Genomic DNA, 22,358 nt, shown 5'->3' with positions numbered 1-22,358 from the left:
CAAGGCCTCAACATAGCACCTCACGTCACTATCATCAAAAATATGCCCAAATCCACCAAACTGGAAACGTCGAGACCCTGCTCCCAGGACAAAGGGGCCAGCCCCAAAACGGGTGCCTGCCCTCAAACCTCCCTCAGCGGCCCTCGCACACCACCACTCACATTGGGGCTGCAGGCCCGCCTAGCCGAGCAAGGCCTCAACATAGCACCTCACGTCACTATCATCAAAAATATGCCCAAATCCACCAAACTGGAAACGTCGAGACCCTGCTCCCAGGACAAAGGGGCCAGCCCCAAAACGGCTGCCTGCCCTCAAACCTCCCTCAGCGGCCCTCGCACACCACCACTCACATTGGGGCTGCAGGCCCGCCTAGCCGAGCAAGGCCTCAACATAGCACCTCACGTCACTATCATCAAAAATATGCCCAAATCCTCCAAACTGGAAACGTCGAGACCCTGCTCCCAGGACAAAGGGGCCAGCCCCAAAACGGGTGCCTGCCCTCAAACCTCCCTCAGCGGCCCTCGCACACCACCACTCACATTGGGGGCTGCAGGCCCGCCTAGCCGAGCAGGGCCTCAACATAGCACCTCACGTCACTATCATCAAAAACCAGCATTCATCCTCCAAACTGGAAACGTCGAGACCCTGCTCCCAGGACAAAGGGGCCAGCCCCAAAACGGCTGCCTGCCCTCAAACCTCCCTCAGCGGCCCTCGCACACCACCACTCACATTGGGGCTGCAGGCCCTCCTAGCCGAGCAAGGCCTCAACATAGCACCTCACGTCACTATCATCAAAAATATGCCCAAATCCACCAAACTGGAAACGTCGAGTCCCTGCTCCCAGGACAAAGGGGCCAGCCCCAAAACGGCTGCCTGCCCTCAAACCTCCCTCAGCGGCCCTCGCACACCACCACTCACATTGGGGCTGCGGGCCCGCCTAGCCGAGCAAGGCCTCAACATAGCACCTCACGTCACTATCATCAAAAATATGCCCAAATCCACCAAACTGGAAACGTCGAGACCCTGCTCCCAGGACAAAGGGGCCAGCCCCAAAACGGGTGCCTGCCCTCAAACCTCCCTCAGCGGCCCTCGCACACCACCACTCACATTGGGGCTGCGGCCCGCCTAGCCGAGCAAGGCCTCAACATAGCACCTCACGTCACTATCATCAAAAATATGCCCAAATCCTCCAAACTGGAAACGTCGAGACCCTGCTCCCAGGACAAAGGGGCCAGCCCCAAAACGGGTGCCTGCCCTCAAACCTCCCTCAGCGGCCCTCGCACACCACCACTCACATTGGGGCTGCAGGCTCGCCTAGCCGAGCAAGGCCTCAACATAGCACCTCACGTCACTATCATCAAAAATATGCCCAAATCCACCAAACTGGAAACGTCGAGACCCTGCTCCCAGGACAAAGGGGCCAGCCCCAAAACGGGTGCCTGCCCTCAAACCTCCCTCAGCGGCCCTCGCACACCACCACTCACATTGGGGCTGCAGGCCCGCCTAGCCGAGCAAGGCCTCAACATAGCACCTCACGTCACTATCATCAAAAATATGCCCAAATCCACCAAACTGGAAACGTCGAGACCCTGCTCCCAGGACAAAGGGGCCAGCCCCAAAACGGGTGCCTGCCCTCAAACCTCCCTCAGCGGCCCTCGCACACCACCACTCACATTGGGGCTGCAGGCCCGCCTAGCCGAGCAAGGCCTCAACATAGCACCTCACGTCACTATCATCAAAAATATGCCCAAATCCACCAAACTGGAAACGTCGAGACCCTGCTCCCAGGACAAAGGGGCCAGCCCCAAAACGGGTGCCTGCCCTCAAACCTCCCTCAGCGGCCCTCGCACACCACCACTCACATTGGGGCTGCGGGCTCGCCTAGCCGAGCAAGGCCTCAACATAGCACCTCACGTCACTATCATCAAAAATATGCCCAAATCCACCAAACTGGAAACGTCGAGACCCTGCTCCCAGGACAAAGGGGCCAGCCCCAAAACGGGTGCCTGCCCTCAAACCTCCCTCAGCGGCCCTCGCACACCACCACTCACATTGGGGCTGCAGGCCCGCCTAGCCGAGCAAGGCCTCAACATAGCACCTCACGTCACTATCATCAAAAATATGCCCAAATCCACCAAACTGGAAACGTCGAGACCCTGCTCCCAGGACAAAGGGGCCAGCCCCAAAACGGGTGCCTGCCCTCAAACCTCCCTCAGCGGCCCTCGCACACCACCACTCACATTGGGGCTGCAGGCCCGCCTAGCCGAGCAAGGCCTCAACATAGCACCTCACGTCACTATCATCAAAAATATGCCCAAATCCACCAAACTGGAAACGTCGAGACCCTGCTCCCAGGACAAAGGGGCCAGCCCCAAAACGGGTGCCTGCCCTCAAACCTCCCTCAGCGGCCCTCGCACACCACCACTCACATTGGGGCTGCGGGCCCGCCTAGCCGAGCAAGGCCTCAACATAGCACCTCACGTCACTATCATCAAAAATATGCCCAAATCCACCAAACTGGAAACGTCGAGACCCTGCTCCCAGGACAAAGGGGCCAGCCCCAAAACGGGTGCCTGCCCTCAAACCTCCCTCAGCGGCCCTCGCACACCACCACTCACATTGGGGCTGCAGGCCCGCCTAGCCGAGCAAGGCCTCAACATAGCACCTCACGTCACTATCATCAAAAAATATGCCCAAATCCACCAAACTGGAAACGTCGAGACCCTGCTCCCAGGACAAAGGGGCCAGCCCCAAAACGGGTGCCTGCCCTCAAACCTCCCTCAGCGGCCCTCGCACACCACCACTCACATTGGGGCTGCAGGCCCGCCTAGCCGAGCAAGGCCTCAACATAGCACCTCACGTCACTATCATCAAAAATATGCCCAAATCCACCAAACTGGAAACGTCGAGACCCTGCTCCCAGGACAAAGGGGCCAGCCCCAAAACGGGTGCCTGCCCTCAAACCTCCCTCAGCGGCCCTCGCACACCACCACTCACATTGGGGCTGCAGGCTCGCCTAGCCGAGCAAGGCCTCAACATAGCACCTCACGTCACTATCATCAAAAATATGCCCAAATCCACCAAACTGGAAACGTCGAGACCCTGCTCCCAGGACAAAGGGGCCAGCCCCAAAACGGGTGCCTGCCCTCAAACCTCCCTCAGCGGCCCTCGCACACCACCACTCACATTGGGGCTGCGGGCCCGCCTAGCCGAGCAAGGCCTCAACATAGCACCTCACGTCACTATCATCAAAAAAATGCCCAAATCCACCAAACTGGAAACGTCGAGACCCTGCTCCCAGGACAAAGGGGCCAGCCCCAAAACGGGTGCCTGCCCTCAAACCTCCCTCAGCGGCCCTCGCACACCACCACTCACATTGGGGCTGCAGGCCCGCCTAGCCGAGCAAGGCCTCAACATAGCACCTCACGTCACTATCATCAAAAATATGCCCAAATCCACCAAACTGGAAACGTCGAGACCCTGCTCCCAGGACAAAGGGGCCAGCCCCAAAACGGGTGCCTGCCCTCAAACCTCCCTCAGCGGCCCTCGCACACCACCACTCACATTGGGGCTGCGGGCTCGCCTAGCCGAGCAAGGCCTCAACATAGCACCTCACGTCACTATCATCAAAAATATGCCCAAATCCACCAAACTGGAAACGTCGAGACCCTGCTCCCAGGACAAAGGGGCCAGCCCCAAAACGGCTGCCTGCCCTCAAACCTCCCTCAGCGGCCCTCGCACACCACCACTCACATTGGGGCTGCGGGCTCGCCTAGCCGAGCAAGGCCTCAACATAGCACCTCACGTCACTATCATCAAAAATATGCCCAAATCCACCAAACTGGAAACGTCGAGACCCTGCTCCCAGGACAAAGGGGCCAGCCCCAAAACGGGTGCCTGCCCTCAAACCTCCCTCAGCGGCCCTCGCACACCACCACTCACATTGGGGCTGCGGGCTCGCCTAGCCGAGCAAGGCCTCAACATAGCACCTCACGTCACTATCATCAAAAATATGCCCAAATCCACCAAACTGGAAACGTCGAGACCCTGCTCCCAGGACAAAGGGGCCAGCCCCAAAACGGGTGCCTGCCCTCAAACCTCCCTCAGCGGCCCTCGCACACCACCACTCACATTGGGGCTGCAGGCCCGCCTAGCCGAGCAAGGCCTCAACATAGCACCTCACGTCACTATCATCAAAAATATGCCCAAATCCACCAAACTGGAAACGTCGAGACCCTGCTCCCAGGACAAAGGGGCCAGCCCCAAAACGGGTGCCTGCCCTCAAACCTCCCTCAGCGCCCCCTCGCACACCACCACTCACATTGGGGCTGCAGGCCCGCCTAGCCGAGCAAGGCCTCAACATAGCACCTCACGTCACTATCATCAAAAATATGCCCAAATCCACCAAACTGGAAACGTCGAGACCCTGCTCCCAGGACAAAGGGGCCAGCCCCAAAACGGGTGCCTGCCCTCAAACCTCCCTCAGCGGCCCTCGCACACCACCACTCACATTGGGGCTGCAGGCTCGCCTAGCCGAGCAAGGCCTCAACATAGCACCTCACGTCACTATCATCAAAAATATGCCCAAATCCACCAAACTGGAAACGTCGAGACCCTGCTCCCAGGACAAAGGGGCCAGCCCCAAAACGGGTGCCTGCCCTCAAACCTCCCTCAGCGGCCCTCACACACCACCACTCACATTGGGGCTGCGGGCTCGCCTAGCCGAGCAAGGCCTCAACATAGCACCTCACGTCACTATCATCAAAAATATGCCCAAATCCTCCAAACTGGAAACGTCGAGACCCTGCTCCCAGGACAAAGGGGCCAGCCCCAAAACGGCTGCCTGCCCTCAAACCTCCCTCAGCGGCCCTCGCACACCACCACTCACATTGGGGCTGCAGGCCCGCCTAGCCGAGCAGGGCCTCAACATAGCACCTCACGTCCCTATCATCAAAAATATGCCCAAACCCACCAAACTGGAAACGTCGAGCCCCTGCTCCCAGGACAAAGGGGCCAGCCCCAAAAACGGCTGCCTGCCCTCAAACCTCCCTCAGCGGCCCTCGCACACCACCACTCACATTGGCGCTGCAGGCCCGCCTAGCCGAGCAAGGCCTCAACATACCACCTCACGTCACTATCATCAAAAATATGCCCAAATCCACCAACTGGAAACGTCGAGCCCCTGCTCCCAGGACAAAGGGGCCAGCCCCCAAACGGGTGCCTGCCCTCAAATCTCCCTCAGCGGCCCTCGCACACCACCACTCACATTGGGGCGGCAGGCCCGCCTAGCCGAGCAAGGCCTCAACATAGCACCTCACGTCACTATCATCAAAAAGATGCCCAAATCCACCAAACTGGAAACGTCGAGCCCCTGCTCCCAGGACAAAGGGGCCAGCCCCAAAACGGGTGCCTGCCCTCAAACCTCCCTCAGCGCCCCTCGCACACCACCACTCACATTGGGGCTGCAGGCCCGCCTAGCCGAGCAAGGCCTCAACATAGCACCTCACGTCACTATCATCAAAAATATGCCCAAATCCACCATACTGGAAACGTCGAGACCCTGCTCCCAGGACAAAGGGGCCAGCCCCAAAACGGGTGCCTGCCCTCAAACCTCCCTCAGCGGCCCTCGCACACCACCACTCACAATGGGGCTGCGGGCCCGCCTAGCCGAGCAAGGCCTCAACATAGCACCTCACGTCACTATCATCAAAAATATGCCCAAATCCTCCAAACTGGAAACGTCGAGCCCCTGCTCCCAGGACAAAGGGGCCAGCCCCAAAACGGGTGCCTGCCCTCAAACCTCCCTCAGCGGCCCTCGCACACCACCACTCACATTGGGGCTGCAGGCCCGCCTAGCCGAACAAGGCCTCAACATAGCACCTCACGTCACTATCATCAAAAATATGCCCAAATCCACCAAACTGGAAACGTTGAGACCCTGCTCCCAGGACAAAGGGGCCAGCCCCAAAACGGGTGCCTGCCCTCAAACCTCCCTCAGCGGCCCTCGCACACCACCACTCACACTGGGGCTGCAGGCCCGCCTAGCCGAGCAAGGCCTCAACATAGCACCTCACGTCACTATCATCAAAAATATGCCCAAATCCTCCAAACTGGAAACGTCGAGCCCCTGCTCCCAGGACAAAGGGGACAGCCCCAAAACGGGTGCCTGCCCTCAAACCTCCCTCAGCGCCCCTCGCACACCACCACTCACATTGGGGCTGCGGGCTCACCTAGCCGAGCAAGGCCTCAACATAGCACCTCACGTCACTATCATCAAAAATATGCCCAAATCCTCCAAACTGGAAACGTCGAGCCCCTGCTCCCAGGACAAAGGGGCCAGCCCCAAAACGGCTGCCTGCCCTCAAACCTCCCTCAGCGGCCCTCGCACACCACCACTCACATTGGGGCTGCAGGCCCGCCTAGCCGAGCAAGGCCTCAACATAGCACCTCACGTCACTATCATCAAAAATATGCCCAAATCCTCCAAACTGGAAACGTCGAGACCCTGCTCCCAGGCCAAAGGGGACAGCCCCAAAACGGGTGCCTGCCCTCAAACCTCCCTCAGCGGCCCTCGCACACCACCACTCACATTGGGGCTGCGGGCCCGCCTAGCCGAGCAAGGCCTCAACATAGCACCTCACATCACTATCATCAAAAATATGCCCAAATCCACCAAACTGGAAACGTCGAGACCCTGCTCCCAGGACAAAGGGGCCAGCCCCAAAACAGGTGCCTGCCCTCAAACCTCCCTCAGCGCCCCTCGCACACCACCACTCACATTGGGGCTGCAGGCCCGCCTAGCCGAGCAAGGCCTCAACATAGCACCTCACGTCACTATCATCAAAAATATGCCCAAATCCACCAAACTGGAAACGTCGAGACCCTGCTCCCAGGACAAAGGGGCCAGCCCCAAAACGGCTGCCTGCCCTCAAACCTCCCTCAGCAGCCCTCGCACACCACCACTCACATTGGGGCTGCAGGCCCGCCTAGCCGAGCAAGGCCTCAACATAGCACCTCACGTCACTATCATCAAAAATATGCCCAAATCCACCAAACTGGAAACGTCGAGACCCTGCTCCCAGGACAAAGGGGCCAGCCCCAAAACGGTTGCCTGCCCTCAAACCTCCCTCAGCAGCCCTCGCACACCACCACTCACATTGGGGGCTGCAGGCCCGCCTAGCCGAGCAAGGCCTCAACATAGCACCTCACGTCACTATCATCAAAAACCAGCATTCATCCTCCAAACTGGAAACGTCGAGACCCTGCTCCCAGGACAAAGGGGCCAGCCCCAAAACGGCTGCCTGCCCTCAAACCTCCCTCAGCGCCACTCGCACACCACCACTCACATTGGGGCTGCGGGCCCGCCTAGCCGAGCAAGGCCTCAACATAGCACCTCACGTCACTATCGTCAAAAATATGCCCAAATCCACCAAACTGGAAACGTCAAGACCCTGCTCCCAGGACAAAGGGGCCAGCCCCAAAACGGCTGCCTGCCCTCAAACCTCCCGCAGCGGCCCTCGCACACCACCACTCACACTGGGGCTGCAGGCCCGCCTAGCCGAGCAAGGGCTCAACATAGCACCTCACGTCACTATCATCAAAAATCAGCATTCATCCTCCAAACTGGAAACGTCGAGACCCTGCTCCCAGGACAAAGGGGCCAGCCCCAAAACGGGTGCCTGCCCTCAAACCTCCCTCAGCGCCCCTCGCACACCACCACTCACATTGGGGCTGCAGGCCCGCCTAGCCGAGCAAGGCCTCAACATAGCACCTTACGTCACTATCATCAAAAATATGCCCAAATCCACCAAACTGGAAACGTCGAGACCCTGCTCCCAGGACAAAGGGGCCAGCCCCAAAACGGGTGCCTGCCCTCAAACCTCCGGCAGCGGCCCTCGCACACCACCACTCACATTGGGGCTGCGGGCTCGCCTAGCCAAAGAAGGCCTCAACATAGCACCTCACGTCACTATCATCAAAAATCAGCATTCATCCTCCAAACTGGAAACGTCGAGACCCTGCTCCCAGGACAAAGGGGCCAGCCCCAAAACGGGTGCCTGCCCTCAAACCTCCCTCAGCGCCCCTCGCACACCACCACTCACATTGGGGCTGCAGGCCCGCCTAGCCGAGCAAGGGCTCAACATAGCACCTCACGTCACTATCATCAAAAATATGCCCAAATCCACCAAACTGGAAACGTCGAGCCCCTGCTCCCAGGACAAAGGGGCCAGCCCCAAAACGGGTGCCTGCCCTCAAACCTCCCTCAGCGGCCCTCGCACACCACCACTCACATTGGGGCTGCGGGCCCGCCTAGCCGAGCAAGGCCTCAACATAGCACCTCACGTCACTATCATCAAAAATATGCCCAAATCCACCAAACTGGAAACGACGAGACCCTGCTCCCAGGACAAAGGGGCCAGCCCCAAAACGGGTGCCTGCCCTCAAACCTCCCTCAGCGGCCCTCGCACACCACCACTCACATTGCGGCTGCAGGCTCGCCTAGCCGAGCAAGGCCTCAACATAGCACCTCACGTCACTATCATCAAAAATATGCCCAAATCCACCAAAGTGGAAACGTCGAGACCCTGCTCCCAGGACAAAGGGGCCAGCCCCAAAACGGGTGCCTGCCCTCAAACCTCCCTCAGCGGCCCTCGCACACCACCACTCACATTGGGGCTGCAGGCTCGCCTAGCCGAGCAAGGCCTCAACATAGCACCTCACGTCACTAGCATCAAAAATATGCCCAAATCCACCAAACTGGAAACGTCGAGACCCTGCTCCCAGGACAAAGGGGCCAGCCCCAAAACGGGTGACTGCCCTCAAACCTCCCTCAGCGGCCCTCGCACACCACCACTCACATTGGGGCTGCGGGCCCGCCTAGCCGAACAAGGCCTCAACATAGCACCTCACGTCACTATCATCAAAAATATGCCCAAATCCACCAAACTGGAAACGTCGAGACCCTGCTCCCAGGACAAAGGGGCCAGCCCCAAAACGGCTGCCTGCCCTCAAACCTCCCTCAGCGGCCCTCGCACACCACCACTCACATTGGGGCTGCGCGCCCGCCTAGCCGAGCAAGGCCTCAACATAGCACCTCACGTCACTATCATCAAAAATCAGCATTCATCCTCCAAACTGGAAACGTCGAGCCCCTGCTCCCAGGACAAAGGGGACAGCCCCAAAACGGGTGCCTGCCCTCAAACCTCCCTCAGCGCCCCTCGCACACCACCACTCACATTGGGGCTGCAGGCCCGCCTAGCCGAGCAAGGCCTCAACATAGCACCTCACGTCACTATCATCAAAAATATGCCCAAATCCACCAAACTGGAAACGTCGAGACCCTGCTCCCAGGACAAAGGGGCCAGCCCCAAAACGGCTGCCTGCCCTCAAACCTCCCTCAGCGGCCCTCGCACACCACCACTCACATTGGGGCTGCAGGCCCGCCTAGCCGTGCAAGGCCTCAACATAGCACCTCACGTCACTATCATCAAAAATATGCCCAAATCCTCCAAACTGGAAACGTCGAGCCCCTGCTCCCAGGACAAAGGGGCCAGCCCCAAAACGGCTGCCTGCCCTCAAACCTCCCTCAGCAGCCCTCGCACACCACCACTCACATTGGGGCTGCAGGCTCGCCTAGCCGAGCAAGGCCTCAACATAGCACCTCACGTCACTATCATCAAAAATCAGCATTCACCCTCCAAACTGGAAACGTCGAGACCCTGCTCCCAGGACAAAGGGGCCAGCCCCAAAACGGGTGCCTGCCCTCAAACCTCCCTCAGCGGCCCTCGCACACCACCACTCACATTGGGGCTGCAGGCCCGCCTAGCCGAGCAAGGCCTCAACATAGCACCTCACATCACTATCATCAAAAATATGCCCAAATCCACCAAACTGGAAACGTCGAGACCCTGCTCCCAGGACAAAGGGGCCAGCCCCAAAACGGGTGCCTGCCCTCAAACCTCCCTCAGCAGCCCTCGCACACCACCACTCACACTGGGGCTGCAGGCCCGCCTAGCCGAGCAAGGCCTCAACATAGCACCTCACGTCACTATCATCAAAAATATGCCCAAATCCAGAAAACTGGAAACGTCGAGACCCTGCTCCCAGGACAAAGGGGCCAGCCCCAAAACGGCTGCCTGCCCTCAAACCTCCCTCAGCAGCCCTCGCACACCACCACTCACATTGGGGCTGCGGGCCCGCCTAGCCGAGCAAGGCCTCAACATAGCACCTCACATCACTATCATCAAAAATATGCCCAAATCCTCCAAACTGGAAACGTCGAGACCCTGCTCCCAGGACAAAGGGGCCAGCCCCAAAACGGGTGCCTGCCCTCAAACCTCCCTCAGCGGCCCTCGCACACCACCACTCACATTGGGGCTGCAGGCCCGCCTAGCCGAGCAAGGCCTCAACATAGCACCTCACATCACTATCATCAAAAATATGCCCAAATCCACCAAACTGGAAACGTCGAGACCCTGCTCCCAGGACAAAGGGGCCAGCCCCAAAACGGCTGCCTGCCCTCAAACCTCCCTCAGCACCCCTCGCACACCACCACTCACATTGGGGCTGCAGGCCCGCCTAGCCGAGCAAGGCCTCAACATAGCACCTCACGTCACTATCATCAAAAATATGCCCAAATCCACCAAACTGGAAACGTCGAGACCCTGCTCCCAGGACAAAGGGGCCAGCCCCAAAACGGCTGCCTGCCCTCAAACCTCCCTCAGCGCCCCTCGCACACCACCACTCACATTGGGGCTGCAGGCCGCCTAGCCGAGCAAGGCCTCAACATAGCACCTCACGTCACTATCATCAAAAATCAGCATTCATCCTCCAAACTGGAAACGTCGAGCCCCTGCTCCCAGGACAAAGGGGACAGCCCCAAAACGGGTGCCTGCCCTCAAACCTCCCTCAGCGCCCCTCGCACACCACCACTCACATTGGGGCTGCAGGCCCGCCTAGCCGAGCAAGGCCTCAACATAGCACCTCACGTCACTATCATCAAAAATATGCCCAAATCCACCAAACTGGAAACGTCGAGACCCTGCTCCCAGGACAAAGGGGCCAGCCCCAAAACGGGTGCCTGCCCTCAAACCTCCCTCAGCGGCCCTCGCACACCACCACTCACATTGGGGCTGCAGGCCCGCCTAGCCGTGCAAGGCCTCAACATAGCACCTCACGTCACTATCATCAAAAATATGCCCAAATCCTCCAAACTGGAAACGTCGAGCCCCTGCTCCCAGGACAAAGGGGCCAGCCCCAAAACAGGTGCCTGCCCTCAAACCTCCCTCAGCAGCCCTCGCACACCACCACTCACATTGGGGCTGCGGGCTCGCCTAGCCGAGCAAGGCCTCAACATAGCACCTCACGTCACTATCATCAAAAATCAGCCATCATCCTCCAAACTGGAAACGTCGAGCCCCTGCTCCCAGGACAAAGGGGCCAGCCCCAAAACGGGTGCCTGCCCTCAAACCTCCCTCAGCGGCCCTCGCACACCACCACTCACATTGGGGCTGCAGGCCCGCCTAGCCGAACAAGGCCTCAACATAGCACCTCACATCACTATCATCAAAAATATGCCCAAATCCACCAAACTGGAAACGTCGAGACCCTGCTCCCAGGACAAAGGGGCCAGCCCCAAAACGGGTGCCTGCCCTCAAACCTCCCTCAGCAGCCCTCGCACACCACCACTCACACTGGGGCTGCAGGCCCGCCTAGCCGAGCAAGGCCTCAACATAGCACCTCACGTCACTATCATCAAAAATATGCCCAAATCCAGAAAACTGGAAACGTCGAGACCCTGCTCCCAGGACAAAGGGGCCAGCCCCAAAACGGGTGCCTGCCCTCAAACCTCCCTCAGCAGCCCTCGCACACCACCACTCACATTGGGGCTGCGGGCTCGCCTAGCCGAACAAGGCCTCAACATAGCACCTCACATCACTATCATCAAAAATATGCCCAAATCCACCAAACTGGAAACGTCGAGACCCTGCTCCCAGGACAAAGGGGCCAGCCCCAAAACGGGTGCCTGCCCTCAAACCTCCCTCAGCGGCCCTCGCACACCACCACTCACATTGGGGCTGCAGGCCCGCCTAGCCGAGCAAGGCCTCAACATAGCACCTCACTTCACTATCATCAAAAATATGCCCAAATCCACCAAACTGGAAACGTCGAGACCCTGCTCCCAGGACAAAGGGGCCAGCCCCAAAACGGCTGCCTGCCCTCAAACCTCCCTCAGCGCCCCTCGCACACCACCACTCACATTGGGGCTGCAGGCCCGCCTAGCCGAGCAAGGCCTCAACATAGCACCTAACGTCACTATCATCAAAAATATGCCCAAATCCACCAAACTGGAAACGTCGAGACCCTGCTCCCAGGACAAAGGGGCCAGCCCCAAAACGGCTGCCTGCCCTCAAACCTCCCTCAGCGCCCCTCGCACACCACCACTCACATTGGGGCTGCAGGCCGGCCTAGCCGAGCAAGGCCTCAACATAGCACCTCACGTCACTATCATCAAAAATCAGCATTCATCCTCCAAAATGGAAACGTCGAGACCCTGCTCCCAGGACAAAGGGGCCAGCCCCAAAACGGGTGCCTGCCCTCAAACCCCCCTCAGCGGCCCTCGCACACCACCACTCACATTGGGGCTGCGGGCTCGCCTAGCCGAGCAAGGCCTCAACATAGCACCTCACGTCACTATCATCAAAAATATGCCCAAATCCACCAAACTGGAAACGTCGAGACCCTGCTCCCAGGACAAAGGGGCCAGCCCCAAAACGGGTGCCTGCCCTCAAACCTCCCTCAGCGGCCCTCACACACCACCACTCACATTGGGGCTGCAGGCCCGCCTAGCCGAGCAAGGCCTCAACATAGCACCTCACGTCACTATCATCAAAAATCAACATTCATCCTCCAAACTGGAAACGTCGAGACCCTGCTCCCAGGACAAAGGGGCCAGCCCCAAAACGGCTGCCTGCCCTCAAACCTCCCTCAGCGCCCCTCGCACACCACCACTCACATTGGGGCTGCGGGCCCGCCTAGCCGAGCAAGGCCTCAACATAGCACCTCACGTCACTATCATCAAAAATATGCCCAAATCCACCAAACTGGAAACGTCGAGCCCCTGCTCCCAGGACAAAGGGGCCAGCCCCAAAACGGGTGCCTGCCCTCAAACCTCCCTCAGAGGCCCTCGCACACCACCACTCACATTGGGGCTGCGGGATCGCCTAGCCGAGCAAGGCCTCAACATAGCACCTCACGTCACTATCATCAAAAATATGCCCAAATCCACCAAACTGGAAACGTCGAGACCCTGCTCCCAGGACAAAGGGGCCAGCCCCAAAACGGGTGCCTGCCCTCAAACCTCCCTCAGCGGCCCTCGCACACCACCACTCACATTGGGGCTGCGGGCTCGCCTAGCCGAGCAAGGCCTCAACATAGCACCTCACGTCACTATCATCAAAAATCAGCATTCATCCTCCAAACTGGAAACGTCGAGCCCCTGCTCCCAGGACAAAGGGGCCAGCCCCAAAACGGGTGCCTGCCCTCAAACCTCCCTCAGCGGCCCTCGCACACCACCACTCACATTGGGGCTGCGGGCTCGCCTAGCCGAGCAAGGCCTCAACATAGCACCTCACGTCACTATCAGCAAAAATCAGCATTCATCCTCCAAACTGGAAACATCGAGACCCTGCTCCCAGGACAAAGGGGCCAGCCCCAAAACGGCTGCCTGCCCTCAAACCTCCCTCAGCGGCCCTCGCACACCACCACTCACATTGGGGCTGCAGGCCCGCCTAGCCGAGCAAGGCCTCAACATAGCACCTCACGTCACTATCATCAAAAATATGCCCAAATCCACCAAACTGGAAACGTCGAGACCCTGCTCCCAGGACAAAGGGGCCAGCCCCAAAACGGGTGCCTGCCCTCAAACCTCCCTCAGCGGCCCTCGCACACCACCACTCACATTGGGGCTGCGGGCCCGCCTAGCCGAGCAAGGCCTCAACATAGCACCTCACGTCACTATCATCAAAAATCAGCATTCATCCTCCAAACTGGAAACGTCGAGACCCTGCTCCCAGGACAAAGGGGCCAGCCCCAAAACGGCTGCCTGCCCTCAAACCTCCCTCAGCGCCCCTCGCACACCACCACTCACATTGGGGCTGCGGGCTCGCCTAGCCGAGCAAGGCCTCAACATAGCACCTCATGTCACCATCATCAAAAATCAGCATTCACACCACCACTCCCATTGCAGCTGCGGCCTCACCTTTCCGAGTAAGGGCTCAACATTGCGCCTCATATCACTCGCGACCGAAATTTGCATCCACCTCTTCCCTGTCCCAGAAGCCCCCACTTGGGCTGGTTCAGAGCCCCAACCCCCCCCTCACAGCTTGTTTTCAGGCCCAGAAACACAGCACTCTGGGGACTTTTGGAGCAGCTGAACCCCAGGACTGAGCTGGGCTGTTCAGCCCCAACCACAGAACTTCCTTCTCCTTTGGGGGGCTGGAAACACCCTTGAGGCTGCTGCTGTGGCCCATGTGTGAAGGGAAAGGGGGGCCACAGCCCAGGGAGTGCTTGGGAACTGCAGGCACCCACCCAGACAGGGAAAGCTTTATTGCACTTTATTCCACTTGATTTTTCAATTATCGTTATGCATTACACTTCTTGTAATAAACCAACACAATAGCTTTATTAGCAGTACTAGTTACAGTATTGTTTAAAAGCCAAGCACGCCCCCCTCCCCCCACCCCCCCACTCGCGGCAACATCCGCGGGGAGCCGGGCCCGGGAACCCCCACGCAGCCCGGCCGCGCCCCGACCCCCCACCCGACCCCCGCTGGGGCTCGGCACCCGCCCCGTGTAGCGGCCGGCGCCCCTCCTCGCTCGGCGCCGCTCCGGCCGCCGCTGCCCGACACAAGCGGGGAAGAGCCAACAGAACGCGACCTGGCTGTCACGCCGGGCACGGACCCAAGCGGCACCCCCGTCCCAGCGCATCGCATCGCCCGCCCGGGCCGCGTCTCCCCGACCACCTCCCGCCCGGCGCCGTCGACCGCAAGGCTCCCGCCCCCGGAACACACCGCGAACCCGCCCGCACAGTGGCTCGGGCCCGGTCAGACGCAGGGGGCCCACGGCCGGACACTACTGCCCGCCGCCCCGCTCCCAGCGCCCCCCCGGCCCGGCTCACCGGCGCTCCTCAGCCCGCGGGGCGGCAGCAGCACCAGCTCCACGTCCGCTCCCCACGGCCGCCGCCACACACTGACAGCGCCGCCGGCCCGCGCAAGCGCTCTACCCTCTCGGGCCCCGCCCCCACCCCCGACCAGCCCACCCGTGCCCCGCCCATCTCCGCGCCGCCCAATCCCGGCCCGCTCTTTCCCTCCGGCCACGCCCCATCCCGTCCATCTCCGCGCCGCCCAATCGCGGCCCGCCCTTTCACTCCGGCCCCGCTGAACCCGCTCCGGGAGAGCCGACCCGCAAGGAGTCGCGGTTTCCGGGTCCCGCCCCGTTCTCCCTCTCAGCCCCGCTCCCGGAGGGCGCCCGGCCCGGGCAGTCCCGGCGGCAGCTGAGGCCCTTCCCGGCTTTAGGGGCTTGAACGGGAACCGGGGCCGGCCTCGCTGCGGAGCCCCTGCCCGCTCTCCCCGGCACACCGACAGCGGCTGCCGGGGCTACTGCAGCGGGGCCGCGACCCCTCGAGTCTCCCGGCAGCGGCCCCCGCGGCTGCGCGGGGCACAAGCTGGGCTCCGGGTCCCGGCAGCCATGCCCTTGTCTCCCTCCCGGGCACGGAGCCGGGGCCCGGCGGGGCGGCGAAGCGCGCCGAGGGACCGGGAGCGGCAGCACCGAGCCCAGGTGAGGGACGCCGGGGGTTCCGGGGCTGGGGGGGGGCGGTCTGGCGCCGGGGGAGCCCTGTCTCCCTGCCCGGCCCCGGCCCTCTGCCCGCCGGGGCTGGCCGTGCAGCCCAAGGCTCCCACGCGCTTCATTGCAGCTCCCGCCTGGCCCAGCTCCGCTCAGGGACGCTCCGGCTCGGCACCAGCTCGGCTCCAGCCCCGCGCTCGGCGCTTCGGCCCCGGCTCCGGCCCGGAGGCGTCTGCGCTCCCGGTGCTGGGCGCTGCGGGGAAGAGATGATGCTGCTGCTGCTGCTGCTGCTGCTGCTTCCGACAGCTCCGGCTGAGGGGAACCCGGGCTGCTGCCCTCTCTGGCCTCAGGAAAGCTCCGGCTTGTTCCAGCTCCGGCTGATGGACGCTCCAGCCCCGCATGGCTGCAGCTGCAGCTCCAGCCCCGTGTGATTTCGGCTCCCGATGCCGCCCGCTCCAGGTAAGAGACGCTCCGGCCGACGGACGAGCTGTCTCGCTCCCCGTCTCCCCGGCCGAGGCGGGAGCCCAGGCTGCTCAGCACGGCGTTACCCAGGGGGTTCAGTCCCTCATTTTTGCCGTAAATATGGTAAATGCGGCTGTGCGGAGCGACGGAATCGCCCCCGTTAAGGGCTGGGCTCCTCGGTCACCGCCGCTGCTCGGGTCACCGCTCCGTGCCTGTCCCGTGCGGGGGCAGGGGGCGGGGGGCGGGGTGTCCATGGTCGCCGCTCCAAACCCGCGTCCCGCAGGGGGTTCTGCTGGATTCCGGCCGTGGCTTTGTGCCCGCTGTCACGGAAGGGTCGGTCTTCTCTGGGGTGGCCTCGGCTTGGGTCTGGGGGTCACGTGGGGTTGGGGGGGCCCAGGGAAAAGCTCCGACCCCCAGGCAGCATTCGTTCTGTCGCAGTTTCCAGCTCGCCTTTCGCACGGGCTCAGGGACCCGCCGGCTTGTTGCAGCTCCGGCTCCTCCACGCTCCGGCCGATGGACGTCCCACCTCGTCCCACCCCTGCCCGCTCCGGCCGAGAGACGCTCCTGCTCCTGACAGCCCCGGGGGCTTTTGTCCAGCTCCGGCCCTGCGTCATTTTGGGCCCAGCCGAGACACCGGACGTTCCCGTTTCTCACAGCTCCAGCCCTACAGCTCCTCCCAGCTCTGCCCAATGGACGCTCGAGCCCTGCGTGAGCTCCTGCTGCTTCCAGCTCCAGGCGCCGGATGCTCGGCTGGTTCCCCTCCTGCTGATGGGCCCCCAGCTCGGAGTCAGAGCTGCTCCCCAGCTCTGGGGGCTGGTGATGAGGTCGTAAATCAATCACTGTCATCGCTCAAGTACCACCCCTGTCTGCCCCTTGAATAAAGCCTCGGTGCCCCCATTTTTGCCCAGAGACTATCTCAGACGTTGAGTTCGGCCTGGTGCATGCCAGCGTCCCGCACTTCGGGGGCAAACGCGACCGGACCCCCACCTCCGGTGAGGGTCCCGCAGCCCTGCCCCACCCACCCACCGACTTCCCCCCCACCCCCAGAGCTGGCATTTGGGGGCTGGGAAGGGCTGCTCAGGCTCCAGTTCCCAGCCCCTAAAGGCAGCGCTTGGGCTGGTTCTGAGCCCCAACACCCTGCAGACCACCCCCCACCCCCCACCAGCTTGTTTTCAGGCCCAGAAACGCAGCACTGGGCTCCATTTCCAAGCTCTGAAAACGCAGCACTTAGTCTCTTTTTTGGGTTGAGCTGCTGAACCCCAGGACTGAGCTGTTCAGCCCCAAACACAGCACTTAGTCCTCGCTTGGGGGGGCTGGCTGGAAACACCCCCCGGGGCTGCTGCTCCTCTGGCCCCTGTGTGAGGGGGAAGAGGGAAGGCACCCACCCACAGCCCAGGGCCCCGGGCAGGGAGTGCTTGGGAACTGGGGGGGGGGGGCAGGGGGGCACCTCCCGCGGGGAGGAACCGGCCCCGGGGCACTGGGGGCAGCACCCACCCACCCCCGGGGAAAGCTTTATTGCATTGGATTACACTTTATTATCGCACCGTTACGGTTACACAGCGTGCTTACAGGACCATCACAAACCAGCACGAGTTCTTTATTCTCTGTAGTTGCAGCAGTATTTAAGCCCCAGCCTCCACACCCCCGCTCCCCACAGCCGCAGCCCCCGCGGGAGCCGGGCCCGGTTCCCCCCAGCCCAGCCGCACCCCGGTCCTGCTCGGGACCCGAACCGGTCGTCGTGTCCCCCCCACATGCCCCGGGCAGCGGCCGGCGCCCTTCCCGCCCCTGCGGCACCGGCACCCGCTCGGCGCCGCTCCGGCCTCCGGGGCCGCCGCTGCCCGACACAAGCGGGGAGCAGCCGCCGGCACGGGGACCCGCTCCCACCCACGGCCCGGACCGGCACCCCCGACCCGGGACACGGCCCGCCCGGGCCCGCGTCTGACCGGGTCTCCACCGCTCGGCACCCCCGGCCCCGGCACACACCGCGGGCGGGCCCGCCCGCGCGAACGGAGACCCCGGCCCGGCCAGACACGCGGGAACCGCGGCCGGAAACTGCGGCCAACCACCACCGCCGCCAGCCACCCCGCTCCCAGCGCCCCCCGGCCCGGCTCACCGGCGCTCCTGGGCCCGCGGGGGACCAGCACCAGCACCCGCCGCCGCTCAGCACTATTGCCGCCGCCCGCGCACGCGCCCTACAGCCTCCGGACCCGCCAATCCCGGCCCGAGACACCGCCCGGACGCGCCAATCCAGCCCGCCGAGCCGCGGACCGCCCATCTCCGCTCGACCCAATCCCGACCCTTCATGTCGCGCCCCGCCCCGCCCCGCCCATCTCCGCTCGAGCCAATCCCGGCCCGCCATTTCAATCCGCCCCGGTTTATCCCCGGTCTTTTCAATTCGGGCCCGCCCCCCTCTGGCCCCCCGTCTCCGCCCCACCCGTCCCACCGGAGGCTCCGATCCCGCCGCCGCTCCGGGAGACTCGAGGGGTCGCGGCTCTGCTGCGGTAGCCCCGGCAGCCGCTGATGGTGTGCCGGGGAAGGCGGGCGGGCCCGGATTGAAATGGCGGGCCGGGATTGGGCGGAGCGGAGAGCATATACATTGGGGGGGATTGAAATGGCGGGTTGGGATTGGGCCCAGCGGAGATGGGCGGGGCGCGACATGAAGGGTCGGGATTGGGTCGAGCGGAGATAGGCGGGGCGCGACATGAAGGGTCGGGATTGGGTCGAGCGGAGATGGGCGGTCCGCGGCTCGGCGGGCTGGATTGGCGCGTCCGGGCGGTGTCTCGGGCCGGGATTGGCGGGTCCGGAGGCTGTAGGGCGCGTGCGCGGGCGGCGGCAGTAGTGCTGAGTAGCAGCCGGTGCTGGTCCCGGTCCCCCGCGGGCCCAGGAGCGCCGGTGAGCCGGGCCGGGGGGCGCTGGGAGCGGGGTGGCTGGCAGCGGTGGTCGGCCGCGGTTCCCGCGTGTCTGGTCGGGCCGGGGTCTCCGTTCGCGCGGGCGGGCCCGCCCGCGGCGTGTGCCGGGGGTGCCGAGCGGGGAAGACCCGGTCAGACGCGGGCCCGGGCGGGCCGTGTCCCGGGTCGGGGGTGCCGGTCCGGGCCGTGGGTGGGAGCGGGTCCCCGTGCCGGCGGCTGCTCCCCGCTTGTGTCGGGCAGCGGCGGCCCCGGAGGCCGGAGCGGCGCCGAGCGGGTGCCGGTGCCGCAGGGGCGGGAAGGGCGCCGGCCGCTGCCCGGGGCATGTGGGGGGGACACGACGACCGGTTCGGGTCCCGAGCAGGACCGGGGTGCGGCTGGGCTGGGGGGAACCGGGCCCGGCTCCTGCGGGGGCTGCGGCTGTGGGGAGCGGGGGTGTGGAGGCTGGGGCTTAAATACTGCTGCAACTACAGAGAATAAAGAACTCGTGCTGGTTTGTGATGGTCCTGTAAGCACGCTGTGTAACCGTAACGGTGCGATAATAAAGTGTAATCCAATGCAATAAAGCTTTCCCCGGGGGTGGGTGGGTGCTGCCCCCAGTGCCCCGGGGCCGGTTCCTCCCCGCGGGAGGTGCCCCCTGCCCCCGCCCAGTTCCCAAGCACTCCCTGCCCGGGGCCCTGGGCTGTGGGTGGGTGCCTTCCCTCTTCCCCCTCACACAGGGGCCAGAGGAGCAGCAGCCCCGGGGGGTGTTTCCAGCCAGCCCCCCCAAGCGAGGACTAAGTGCTGTGTTTGGGGCTGAACAGCTCAGTCCTGGGGTTCAGCAGCTCAACCCAAAAAAGAGACTAAGTGCTGCGTTTTCAGAGCTTGGAAATGGAGCCCAGTGCTGCGTTTCTGGGCCTGAAAACAAGCTGGTGGGGGGTGGGGGGTGGTCTGCAGGGTGTTGGGGCTCAGAACCAGCCCAAGCGCTGCCTTTAGGGGCTGGGAACTGGAGCCTGAGCAGCCCTTCCCAGCCCCCAAATGCCAGCTCTGGGGGTGGGGGGGAAGTCGGTGGGTGGGTGGGGCAGGGCTGCGGGACCCTCACCGGAGGTGGGGGTCCGGTCGCGTTTGCCCCCGAAGTGCGGGACGCTGGCATGCACCAGGCCGAACTCAACGTCTGAGATAGTCTCTGGGCAAAAATGGGGGCACCGAGGCTTTATTCAAGGGGCAGACAGGGGTGGTACTTGAGCGATGACAGTGATTGATTTACGACCTCGTCACCAGCCCCCAGAGCTGGGGAGCAGCTCTGACTCCGAGCTGGGGGCCCATCAGCAGGAGGGGAACCAGCCGAGCATCCGGCGCCTGGAGCTGGAAGCAGCAGGAGCTCACGCAGGGCTCGAGCGTCCATTGGGCAGAGCTGGGAGGAGCTGTAGGGCTGGAGCTGTGAGAAACGGGAACGTCCGGTGTCTCGGCTGGGCCCAAAATGACGCAGGGCCGGAGCTGGACAAAAGCCCCCGGGGCTGTCAGGAGCAGGAGCGTCTCTCGGCCGGAGCGGGCAGGGGTGGGACGAGGTGGGACGTCCATCGGCCGGAGCGTGGAGGAGCCGGAGCTGCAACAAGCCGGCGGGTCCCTGAGCCCGTGCGAAAGGCGAGCTGGAAACTGCGACAGAACGAATGCTGCCTGGGGGTCGGAGCTTTTCCCTGGGCCCCCCCAACCCCACGTGACCCCCAGACCCAAGCCGAGGACACCCCAGAGAAGACCGACCCTTCCGTGACAGCGGGCACAAAGCCACGGCCGGAATCCAGCAGAACCCCCTGCGGGACGCGGGTTTGGAGCGGCGACCATGGACACCCCGCCCCCCGCCCCCTGCCCCCGCACGGGACAGGCACGGAGCGGTGACCCGAGCAGCGGCGGTGACCGAGGAGCCCAGCCCTTAAGGGGGGCGATTCCGTCGCTCCGCACAGCCGCATTTACCATATTTACGGCAAAAATGAGGGACTGAACCCCCTGGGTAACGCCGTGCTGAGCAGCCTGGGCTCCCGCCTCGGCCGGGGAGACGGGGAGCGAGACAGCTCGTCCGTCGGCCGGAGCGTCTCTTACCTGGAGCGGGCGGCATCGGGAGCCGAAATCACACGGGGCTGGAGCTGCAGCTGCAGCCATGCGGGGCTGGAGCGTCCATCAGCCGGAGCTGGAACAAGCCGGAGCTTTCCTGAGGCCAGAGAGGGCAGCAGCCCGGGTTCCCCTCAGCCGGAGCTGTCGGAAGCAGCAGCAGCAGCAGCAGCAGCAGCATCATCTCTTCCCCGCAGCGCCCAGCACCGGGAGCGCAGACGCCTCCGGGCCGGAGCCGGGGCCGAAGCGCCGAGCGCGGGGCTGGAGCCGAGCTGGTGCCGAGCCGGAGCGTCCCTGAGCGGAGCTGGGCCAGGCGGGAGCTGCAATGAAGCGCGTGGGAGCCTTGGGCTGCACGGCCAGCCCCGGCGGGCAGAGGGCCGGGGCCGGGCAGGGAGACAGGGCTCCCCCGGCGCCAGACCGCCCCCCCCCAGCCCCGGAACCCCCGGCGTCCCTCACCTGGGCTCGGTGCTGCCGCTCCCGGTCCCTCGGCGCGCTTCGCCGCCCCGCCGGGCCCCGGCTCCGTGCCCGGGAGGGAGACAAGGGCATGGCTGCCGGGACCCGGAGCCCAGCTTGTGCCCCGCGCAGCCGCGGGGGCCGCTGCCGGGAGACTCGAGGGGTCGCGGCCCCGCTGCAGTAGCCCCGGCAGCCGCTGTCGGTGTGCCGGGGAGAGCGGGCAGGGGCTCCGCAGCGAGGCCGGCCCCGGTTCCCGTTCAAGCCCCTAAAGCCGGGAAGGGCCTCAGCTGCCGCCGGGACTGCCCGGGCCGGGCGCCCTCCGGGAGCGGGGCTGAGAGGGAGAACGGGGCGGGACCCGGAAACCGCGACTCCTTGCGGGTCGGCTCTCCCGGAGCGGGTTCAGCGGGGCCGGAGTGAAAGGGCGGGCCGCGATTGGGCGGCGCGGAGATGGACGGGATGGGGCGTGGCCGGAGGGAAAGGGCAGGCCGCGATTGGGCGGAGCGGCGACGGGATGGGGCGTGGCCGGAGGGAAAGAGCGGGCCGGGATTGGGCGGCGCGGAGATGGGCGGGGCACGGGTGGGCTGGTCGGGGGTGGGGGCGGGGCCCGAGA

At 63.5% G+C, this 22,358-nt stretch overlaps 2 protein-coding genes across 2 annotated transcripts; one reads left to right on the top strand and one right to left on the bottom strand.

Annotated features, from left to right (window-relative positions):
• Nucleotides 1-15,574: 15,574 nt before the first annotated feature.
• On the top strand, nt 15,575-17,213 carry LOC129200008 (transcription initiation factor TFIID subunit 4-like; the record flags this gene model as incomplete). The annotated part of the gene is made up of 3 exons (XM_054811265.1): nt 15,575-15,836; nt 16,214-16,301; nt 16,793-17,213. Coding segments are annotated over 3 exons (693 nt in total), but the record flags the coding sequence as incomplete, so codon positions are not given.
• A 3,151-nt stretch (nt 17,214-20,364) lies between these two features.
• Nucleotides 20,365-22,013, bottom strand: LOC129200007 (transcription initiation factor TFIID subunit 4-like; the record flags this gene model as incomplete). Its single annotated transcript, XM_054811264.1, has 3 exons — nt 20,365-20,795; nt 21,287-21,374; nt 21,752-22,013. Coding segments are annotated over 3 exons (693 nt in total), but the record flags the coding sequence as incomplete, so codon positions are not given.
• Between the last annotated feature and the right edge of the window lie 345 nt (nt 22,014-22,358).

This window comes from Grus americana, assembly GCF_028858705.1.
Source record: "Grus americana isolate bGruAme1 chromosome 10 unlocalized genomic scaffold, bGruAme1.mat SUPER_10_unloc_3, whole genome shotgun sequence".
Lineage (NCBI taxonomy): Eukaryota > Metazoa > Chordata > Aves > Gruiformes > Gruidae > Grus > Grus americana.
Note: the sequence above shows the minus strand (reverse complement) of the source record. Positions and strands in the feature narration are given on the sequence as shown.